The sequence below is a fragment of the Anguilla rostrata genome, chromosome 5 (genome assembly GCF_018555375.3).
Source record: "Anguilla rostrata isolate EN2019 chromosome 5, ASM1855537v3, whole genome shotgun sequence".
Taxonomy (NCBI): domain Eukaryota; kingdom Metazoa; phylum Chordata; class Actinopteri; order Anguilliformes; family Anguillidae; genus Anguilla; species Anguilla rostrata.
The window spans coordinates 15,954,779-15,965,689 of NC_057937.1; the positions used below are offsets into that span (position 1 = coordinate 15,954,779).

At 38.0% G+C, this 10,911-nt stretch overlaps 1 protein-coding gene across 1 annotated transcript; it reads right to left on the reverse strand.

The window, feature by feature from the left end:
* Positions 1-3,349: 3,349 nt before the first annotated feature.
* fgg (fibrinogen gamma chain) lies at positions 3,350-7,729 on the reverse strand. Its single transcript, XM_064335344.1, has 9 exons — positions 7,581-7,729; positions 7,411-7,458; positions 6,986-7,172; positions 6,468-6,552; positions 5,899-6,029; positions 5,301-5,434; positions 5,033-5,217; positions 4,231-4,505; positions 3,350-3,848 (listed from the first exon to the last, which is right to left on the reverse strand). Exons 1-9 carry the CDS (start codon positions 7,635-7,637, stop codon positions 3,661-3,663), a joined length of 1,290 nt encoding a protein of 429 aa, XP_064191414.1. The 5' UTR covers positions 7,638-7,729; the 3' UTR covers positions 3,350-3,660.
* Between the last annotated feature and the right edge of the window lie 3,182 nt (positions 7,730-10,911).

Consider the following 10,911-nt stretch of genomic DNA (forward strand, 5'->3'; position numbering starts at 1 on the left):
TATATATGTGTATATAGATATACGTTTTCAGCAGTCAACAGTCAAACAGTACATTACATTACATTACATTTATTTGACACATGCTTTTATCCAAAGCGACGTACAAAAGTTCATTTCATGGCCATGGACAACCACAAAAAAAAACAGTACAAAGTGTCTGTTTAATTTTCACTCTGGACATTCTCTTGTTGTTTCAGTAGAGCAGTCCAAAGAAAGTAGGACATTTAGCCCATGTTTGTCAAGCAAAGTACACAGATAAATGTTTACTCAGTTACAAAAGCCTCCATAAAAAATAAATATATTGCAAGATGTGGGAATAGTCTCCTTTACTTTATTCAGTGTATTTTTACAGGGACAGTGCACAACTAATAACCATTTCTGTAAATGTGTCAGTTTTGACAGCATGGCTAATTTTCAATTGTAGTCCTTGGGCAGGTACATTAAAAACAAATACAAAATACAAATTCAGGCATAATACAAATACGTTAAAACAAAGATTGTTATGCATAAAACAGACAGAACATATGTTGGGATATTACAGAGCATGGTCACACATCTGGTTGTCTTTTTATCACACTTTCAGGTGAGTTGTGAAAGGATATGTGTTGCAGTTTCTTATGTGTGTAGGAAGTTTATTCCATGTGTGAGCTGCCCTCACTGAAAAAGCTGACTGTCCAAAAGCAGTCCTCCTCATAGGAATTATACAGTCCCTCCCTTGACAACAGATCTAGCTGATCTGCTATCAGTTGTTCTCTGCTTAACAAAGGCAGTAAGGGGGGAGGAGCCAAGCCATGCAAAATCTTGAATACAAGACAGGCATCTGTGAATTTCTCAATTTACCATGTAGACAAGTTGAACTGTTTCATATGTATTGGGAATTCGACATCAACGGGGAGTAAAGGATACATAATCATAAGTCTGTGTTTGTGTTGTGTTTGATGAGGGTTTTTATAAAAAATCTGTTTTATTTTGCCTTCATTTAGCCTGGAAATTCTAGAACTGTGTCCTTTCCATTATCTATACCCGCCTACCTGCATGTTTTTGGACTGTAGGAGGAAACCCACGCGGACACCATGTACACTCTACACTGGAAGGCCAGATTAGAACCCAGGGCCTTCTTGCGGTGAAGCAATAGTGCTACCCACTGAACCACCATGCCGCCCCTTGAGTCCTTTTGATGCACGTAGCTGATATTTCTCACAGCAAAATGTCCAGTAGTAATTCAACTTTAACAGTGTTGATTCAACTCTTAACAGAGGTCCAAGAAAGGTCTAATTGTATTAATAATCATTAGCGTGTTTCCTTCTATATATGGACATGAGTGCTCAAGCACTTGAAAGACAAGGACTGCTTGATCACTATGGTACTAAAAAGTAGTCTATGTAATAATAAATGCATGTTTAACAGTTTCAGCTTTTAGTTTCATCATTGACATTGCAGCTTTAGCTGTTTGTTGTTTTATGGGTAATAATGTTAGCTTCAAGAATCATTGTTCCATAATTTTCATTTGATAAGCAGTTGTCACTCTAAAGAAGTGGAGTTTGCATCTATGTCCTCTAGGACACAGTCATTAATTCTCAAGTTATATCACTCTTGATTCTAGGGTGCCATTGTCAAAATTTGAATCAACATGGTGACAGAACCTGAAATGAAATGTTCTTTTTATTAAACAGTAACTTGAAGTTTATTTGAATCAAGTGCTATTTTTCTCATAAATCATTATGTCATTTTTGGATGTGTTGTGTGGCCAACATGGTGAGTAGCCTAGGCTAGAGCTCACTATTTTCCTGACAGTGATGGTTCATGTGTATGCCAATTGCATAATGGTTTGTTTAGTTAGCTGACTAGCTATAGCTAATGATAACAGTCAGCCAAGCTATGACTGGATAATAGCATGGTAAATTCAAAACAGCCATTGTAAAACAGTCAGCAGTCTAATAATTGAAATTTACATTCACAATAAGGAGCTGGATGATTCTTATCTTCAGACTACTGATAACATTTTTGAAATTATATTGTGCACTATGACCAGTGCTGTATTTGAAGGTTGGGATTGTGTCATATTACATAAGAGGCAAAATGTACGTTCAATAAAATGATGTAAGTTTGTCACTAATGATAATGCCTGTCTGCCATTCCCACCTGATATCACTATATATATTTTTTTATTACTGTAGTCAATGGTCCTCTAAACACCAGGCATTCTCTCAAATTCTTTGCTTAACACTGATCTGATTTGGTCATATATTGGTCTCATTTCTGTGGTCAGAACTGACAGACAGAGCCGAAAACCAGAGCTAGTTCAAGCATAAAGCAATTTTCCAATTTTCTTGTCTACCAATGTTTTTTTTCCACATAATACAAGTGTCTTGGGTGACACAAATATGTTGTTATGAAAATATTTTCAAATAAATTATTTTATTTTTATTGAATGTTCCTTGTGTAGTTTTAGCCTAGTAGAATATATGGTTCTTGGGATCCTTCTATGAAGCCTACCTTCTGTTAACATCATGCTTACAGTACATTGGAAAAGGGCACTATTGTCTGTAGTTTGGAAACAAGCTGTAATTACCCAGCCCTTGAGCTTGACCATGCCCCTTTGTACCCCTTTAATGGCCTGACGACGATAAAGGGGAATAGACGGGCCGAAAGCGTGGGCTTGCAGCCCTGAGATGGCACAAGCAAGGCACCACGGAAGCCCGGAGGTGGCTGTGGAAAATGAACAGGCGCTGGTGTGCAGTTAGCATGCTCGTGATTAGCACCTCTGTGGAAATTCCGCTAATTATGTCCTCCTCCCTCTGCCATCTTGACGGCTCCTAACTGTATTTGCTCACGAGTTTAAATGAGATAAAAAGTAATTGGCAGCGCTTGTCATTCAAATAACTGTCCTCGGTATCAAAGGTCTTCAGCCAATGGCCTTTTGTCTGTTGTCTTGTGCTAGCCCTGGCATTCAGTAGTTACATTTCTCCCATATATGGTGTGACACAGATATTGTATGCAGAGATGTATTTTCAGGCTTGACTGCGAAAGTATAAGGAAAACCATAGCAATATTTTTTCATATCACTTATATTTTAAATGTATAATTCCTAGTAAATGTTGGAGATTCCTGACTTTTCAATTACTTTCGGACTATAGCCTATTATCATAATATGTGCATACAGTGGCTTTCCTATTCAGTCACAGAGTGAATCTCTGTGAGGTGTGAGACTGCATCTACTTATACATACCTCGATAAAATATTTTTTTCTGATATCAAACCTGCTGGTTTTGTTTCCTACAATTTTGCTCTTGAACAGACTTCACGAGTAATAAAAGAATCGGCAATGGAAGAAGTGTCAGAAACAAAGTTGACGGTAAGATTTGTTTTGACTTTTTATTTATCTGTAGAAGTAAAAAGAAAACAAAACCTTTTCCTCCTTTCAATGCATATTCAGTCCTTGTCACTGAGTTCAGCCATGCTGTATTAATGTGTGCATTAGAAGTAGTTATAATGCTTAGAAAACACAACATTTATTGGAGAAATGTACAAATAGCTGAGATGATTCTAAGTGAACAGGGGAGGTCACTCTCCTTGAGTGACAAACATGATGTTTGACTATACAAAGCAGAAAACCCAAGAAACCATTATTTGTGCAATGAAATATTGGCACCTCGTCCTTTATATGTCTCCCAGACCTCCAAATTGCTTAATGCCCGTCTGCTGACCACCGCCTGCGACCAAGTGATTAATCGGGATAATTTTCATGGTGGTCTCTTTCATAGAGTACCAACGGTTGTGCCACGTAGCCCAGATGATGCCGTTGTCATACCCGTACTGGCCAGCTTCCGCCTCCGTGTACTTCCCACCTTGGACGAGAGAAGAACAAGGGACAGCGTCAGTGATCCACTTTTGATTCACAGATGTGACACCTCAAAACAAAATGGCTGCCACCAAAACAGAACAAATTCATTTGCAAGTGAGGCACTTGTGGTTTGCACTACTTTTTCTGACCTCTGCAGCCTACTTGCGAAGGTTTGTGCTGAAGGAAAAACTCACAAACTAATTTTGTGTGCTGATTGGATAAAAGGTGTGATACTTGGAGAAAAATATGTTTACTTTGTTATTTATAGAATTATGTTTTCGTTTTTTCACAATGACTAAACTAATGTCAATTTCTACCTTCTCCTTTTTATGACTCGGTGGTCATCTTCTGTAACAGAACCGACAGGTGAGAACAGGGCTTGTTACCTTGGTAATATTTGCCGTTCAGATGCCCGGCGTGGCACCGATTCATCCACCAGCCTGACCCATCCTGCTTGGCACAGTTACCCTGGTACTTGTCATTGTCCTTGTCAGCAGTGCTAAACTGCATTCCGTTGTGGGAGGTGTAGAACTTGTCGCTGGGGTCCCCGAAATCAAATCCGTCGAAGGCGTCACCGGCATCCCCTCCATGGTAGTAGGCGTAGGTCAGCCGGTACATGTCAGCCTCTGGGCCCACTTTAAACATGGCGTAATCGGCATTCCTAGAGACGGGGAGAAACAGAAACATTCAGGAGATGGACCTCTGATGCTTTCGTAGCTTTTGCAATATTTTCATCTTGATCACAAGTGTGGCAATCAAGATAAAAATATTTGACAATTTTCATAAAATGTCTCTGTAAAAATTCTGCTTTGATAGCAGCCACCCACACAAACTCATTCCCTGAATTTCCCTCCCCCAAAAATGTTGTGCAACATAAAGTATGTTGTTTACTTTGAATACAGGGACCTGTTTCAGAGTTGCATAACTTTGCAAACATACTATTTCACAAGGGCCCAACAGTGGAATTTTTTTTTTTTTTTTGAGGACAGAAGTAAAATTTGAATTGCCAGTAATAAACCAGCTTCATAATAACTCAGATGAATATTGTGAATGCAAAGCATTTGACCTTTAAAATACCAAGAATTCACAACATGGCAACAAGTGCTCTGAGGCCATTTCTAATATGAATGTGACTAAAGTTTCTGTCCAGCCAGCCATTTTTGTTTCGTCTGATAGACGGTTCCTTACTTTTTTGTTCCATCCCAGTCGATCATCTCGATCCTCAGGACGTACGGAATGGACGACTGGGTGGACAGGAGGTGTATCTTCTCGTTACCCAGCCAGTATTCTGTGTTGTCGTTCGGAGACAGGTAGCCAAAGCCCTCCTTGTACTGGATCCAGTTTCTGGAGAAGTCCACACTTCCATCGCGCCTCTGGAAGGACACAACATCCAGTTTGAATTCAACCAGTGGACCTGTGAGCGAGTTTTATTCGTTGTTTGTTCTCGCGGGCCTACCCTCTGGAGCACCGTCCAGCCGCTTCCCGCGCTGCTGATTTCGCAGTAGACCAGGAACTGGTGCGTGGCTTTCAGGGGCTTCACAAAGTACAGGCCGCTGGTTCGGGCGCCTTTGTTCGCTATGTCTTGGCAATCTGATATGGGGAAAAAAATGATGAATCACCAAATGGGACACTGCTGTAGTGCCATTCAGCAAGATGATTTGAAGTGTTTTGGTGTATATCAGAAGTGCTCAAGGAGGAATGTATCTGTTCTGGATTTCATACCAACATAAGTTGATAATTATTTGAATCTTCCATTTTGTGATATTTTCGCTACATTTCTTAATAAGTGCACCAATGACTGCTGTAAAATGTGCACATTTAACACGTGGCCTTGTCTATGGTTAAAACAGTGATGGTGTTGTTAGTTTTGGAAGAAATAACTACTTTATAGACTGATCCTCCATTTAGAAATATTGACTGTGTGAGGCTATTAAACACCATTAAGAGGCTACACCGCCAGTTAATGGTGGTTTTAAACGTAGTTTCGATCGATGGAAAAGGTAAAGCGAGTATTCTGAGAGAAAAAGCTGTCGGTTTCAGCCTGCTGATTCTACCTTTGCCTGTTTCTGGCTCAATCTTAACGGTGTCCTGGCAGGGTTGCTTGCACTTCTGTTCTAGCTGCAGTGACAGCTGTTTGAGCTGCAGCATTCGCTTCTCATTGGACCCAAGCATTTGTTCGAGTTCACTGGGGGAGAAATGGGGGGGGAGGGGGGTTTGCACAGCAGGTTAAATCGTTTCCTTTTCTAAAGGTTAATTTGTATGTATGTTTGTATATATGCATGTATGTATGTGTATATGTGTAAGTAAGCATGCATGTATGTATGTCTGTACATATGCATGTAAGTATATATGTATGTATGTACACACATATGCATGTAAGTATATATGCATGTATGTACGCATGTATGTATGTTTACATGTATGTATGTACACATGTACGCATGTATGTATGCATGTACGTATGTGTGTACGTATGTATGTATGTACAGTATACTCTGTTAGACTGAAATTATTTGAATTATATTTGTATGAACCTGATCTTCAGAACCACAAGTGGCCAAATATGACACCATATGTTTCTCTGAACAACTTTAAAAACAAAGCAAAAACACCAGCAACTTACTATATTTTTGCTTCCTGCTCAACAATGCTCCTTTCAAATCTCAGAATATCATCCAGCATGTTCGATGACCTTTTGATATAGTAATCTGTGAATAAAGCACAGTAATGAATTGTATAAAAGTGATAGGTCAATTGGATAGATACACTAGATCAGTGGTAACCAACCCTGTTCCTGGAGATCTACCGTCCTGTAGGTTGTCTCTCCAACCCTAACAAAGCACTCCTCATTCAACAGGTAGATATCATGATTAGCTGCTAATTAGTAAAGGCATGTGTGCTAAATTAGGGTTGGAATTAAAACCTATAGGACAGTAGATCTCCAGAAACAGGATTGGTTACCATTGATCTAGATATATGTTGATTAACTGGATTGTAAACACATTAATGCGAGAGACTGGACAGATGGGACAGATTGATATATCAACTGACCAATTGATAATACAAGAGAAAAACAGATGCACACATAGGTAATTAGTCCATAGTAAGTTTTAAAGTATGCTGTATGAAATGAGTTTGCACCTGGGGGAGTAGACTTCTGTGCCTGGTCGGCAGAATCTCTCATGTAGACCACTTTGTCCTGGGCTCCCTTTGTCAGATTAGCTATTTCCTCTAATAAATACCCCATGTCATCAAGCTCTTTGTCCATGCTAGGCTTGTATTTTTGCAGGTAATCAGCCACTCCACATGTTGTTGGGCAGTATTTACCCTGAAAAGAGCAAGTGGCAAAACACATTTAAAACTGAAAATGGACCTATTAAAGTACACATGCAGTTTATTAGTTAGTTGTGCAAGGATATCTTTCTTTAGGAACATTAGTGAAATGATGCATGTGTAACACATGAATAACATATTTGCTACAGCTCTACAGTTCATGCACACACACACACCCACACACCTACACACACACACACACACACACATACATAATACACAATAATACTCACAAATCCATCATTTGGGGAACAAGATCCATCAGAATCACCTCTAAATTGCTAAAATACAAAGAAGAAAAACACACATGAAAGTTAACAGTAACAAGATCTTCAACAGTGATCTTCACAACATCTTCAAAACATTCAAGAGTGACAAAAAAAGAAGAAAATCATCCACTTACTGCTGAAGAGATGGAGCACAGAATTAGAAGGCAGGCTGCTGTGTGTATGAATGCCATGTCTCCCTGATAGCCTGCTGTTGGTCCCACAAAAAGTGAAGCACCCCAGCTGGGTTAAGACTTTTATATGATCAGGGTCCACATAGCAGATGGAGATAACGACTCTTGTGTACACGCAGGGGTCAGCCGAAATGACCTGTCAATCAATTGCCGTTTCGTGACGCCCATCTTACTCACCGTTTGAATTAGTCAGTCGGATTTCGAGAATCGCATTTCCTACAGCATACAACGTAGGAGTAAGGTTCATTGGCTGTTGGAGTCCATGTATCAATGAACCCGATTTACCGTTGATGACTAACTGTCGGGGTAATTGGGATGGTTTGGGGTTTGGTAGGTGGGCAAGAATAGAGAAGGTCTTCCCGTAAGTCTTGGCACAACAAGGAGGCAAGGAGTCAGATATGACTTGCTTTTAGCTTTGTATTCTTTTTTTAGGTTGGGCTATCTCAATGGAGCTTGTGAGATGTTTGTAAACAAAAAGTCCAAGCCCCTAGCATTAGCACACGTTGCTCAATTCCTTTGTCAGAGTTCCCGTACCTGCATTAAAACCTCACTTTGTGAACCAGGGACATAATGTTCAGTAAAACCAATCCAATGGGAAGAACTGGCCTGTCAGTCAGAAACCTCCTTAGTCCAGCCATGCAGAGTCTTTAAGATTTTTAATTAAATAACTTTCCTTTTCAGAGCACAGGTTGTGTGGTTGTTAGATACATAGATTTTGTAATGGTATGGTATGAAAGGCCATTGAAAAGGTTTGAGTCTTCCAGGTTTCCAGCAACACTATGTTTTCTTCATGCATTCAAATCAGAAGACATACGTATTTGTATTTGAAAATGTAGTTAAACACATATTTGACATATTTTCAAATACATTTACACATGAAATACTTTGTATTTGATTTATTTAAATTATTTTCATGGAAAACCAAATACATTCTCAAATATTAGTTAAAAATGCATTCCTTTAAATAAATACTTTCCTGTGAAACCAAATACTTTTTTCAAATAGTATAGAGCCTTTTAAAAATACATTAAAATACAAATACAATTTTAAAATATTTTGAAATATTTATTTGATAGACAACAGAAATGACTGAGTCAGCAACAATGTAGCCTTCATTCTGAAGGGGGTATCCCAGAGTTATTTGTACGTGACCCTCGATGTGATGTCAGCGAGCTGTAATACTGAGGGTACTCCAGGGGAACTACTAGGGGCTAGGGGTTGAATTTGGACTATGGGCAAGGGTAGCCTACGCCGGCAATTTTAAACAACCAATGCGCCGCCTCTAACAGACAGTAGCCTAAATACTCATACATGTCTTTGCATGGGGGGTATGGCAAGGATTTCTTGATAAGCTACTTGCCAGTTTATTTGTACCCAAGGAATCTTTTTAAAGTTAGTGGCCTTTTACTGTATTTCCTCTTTTTTCTGTTGTCAGAGTGTTCAATAGCCACATGTACAGTTCCATCTTTTACATTTTGTAAGGTTAGACACAAATAAAATAGAATTGTGCTGTGCATATTCACTATCAATTAACAATGCGAATTGGTACAAAACTAGGGCCATCTGTAGTCCCTTGACGTGTTCTCATCAAAATACTGTCCTCTAATTAGACAAAATGCTCAACTTTCAGAGCTGATAGGTTCCCACATATCCAGTGCTTTTCAAGTCTTTCAACCAAGCAAGCAAGCATGTTGCACCACTGGCTATAATTATGTTGTGAAAGCATTTTCAACTAAATCCATTAAATCAAACACTTTGTACTTGAAAATTTAGTATTTAAAATGTTTCTTCTAAGACATACTTGAAATAATAATAATAATAATAATAATAATAATAATTGTTATTATTATTATTATTATTATTGGTTCTATGAGCCAAACCATTAATTTTGAGTCCTTTTGACTTAATAGTTAATAATGAGTTAATAATAAATAAATGATATACTGTAGCACTTTTCATGCAATGAAGTAGCACAGAGTGCGAAAATAAAGGCTTTTTTTTTTAAATGGCTAGATACATAATAGTTTGTAGTTTGCGTTTTTGGTAATAGTTTGTTCACTAATGAAAAAAGTAAAAAAATAAATTAATTTCCATCCTAAAATATGTATATATGATTTAAGCTGTGATTTAAGGAACTGGAACTGAGGGTAAATAATAGACTATAAGAGAGTTTTTGAGAGTACTCAGTATTTATTTATAATTTTTTTTACTTGGAGTAACAGAGACCCAGGGTGGGGGTGTATGTACTAATGACTAATATGTTCCTACTTTGCCCTTGTTAGTGCTTGTTCAATTCTGGCTAATCTGTAATTTTCCTATGACGAAATTTGGAAGGCCAGAGAAAAAGGTATTGCAATATTCCGGTCTAGATTATATGAGGCACGAGTAGCTTTCTCAGCATCAGACAGGGGTGAAGGCGTTATTTCTTGAGGTGAGTAAAAGAGAATTTGGTGATGTGCTAAATGGGATTTTAGAAACTGGATCCATGAAAAAAATGTCCTTTGCTTTTTTGAAACAGTAAAAATGACTTCAATATTATTTTTGTTTAACTGAAGGGTATTTTGTGATATCCAATCTATATCAAATTTATATCCATTTAGTTGAGTTGATTAAACACTACCTTTAAAATCAAGTGTTTATCAAATTATGAGGAATTTAACTGTGTGAATGTTCTTGATACTCAGATACTTTACACTCAAAAGTAAACTGACCCAAGACTGAGCTAATGGTTTATAGTACTACTCTTATATGCACTTTGATGCAGTGGACACTTGATAGTTAGCAGAAGATGTCATTTATGAAGACAACATGATGCCATTTATACAAGAAAATATGACGCTAAATGCTTTTTTATCATATATTTCTCCTTCAGTTCTAGCTTACATATTAACTAGCACACATTTTTCCCATGCGAGCTTGCACTCATTATCTCTATGTCTGTAGGTCACAGCCATTTTTTATTTGATTTTTCTTGTGATTTAGCACCATGAGGAAGTTTGGAATTTTTGGTTTGTATTACGTTCAATGGAACTACTCTCCATTCAGCGCTGAAATGTTTATTTTTTAACCCTCTCATTATTACACTGCACTTTTCAAAGTAGCCACTAGTGGGAGGTAAACGACCAGTATAACTTAAAAAAATGGATATGACATGATTTTTAGTTTTTAGTTCTTTTGTCACGCTTTGTTAAGGATAAATACAAATCAAAGTAAATTCTCTTGGGAGGAAGTTGTCAAAGATGGTCCGCTTGTTCAGAATATATGTTTACTCTGC

Coding starts and splice junctions, on each gene's coding strand:
- fgg (XM_064335344.1), bottom strand. CDS start 7,637: ATGGCATTCATACACACAGCAGCCTGCCTTCTAATTCTGTGCTCCATC. Junction 5,218..5,300: donor GCTGGACGGTGCTCCAGAGG/GTAGGCCCGCGA, acceptor GTGTCCTTCCAG/AGGCGCGATGGAAGTGTGGA. Junction 3,849..4,230: donor GAACGGCAAATATTACCAAG/GTAACAAGCCCT, acceptor CTCTCGTCCAAG/GTGGGAAGTACACGGAGGCG.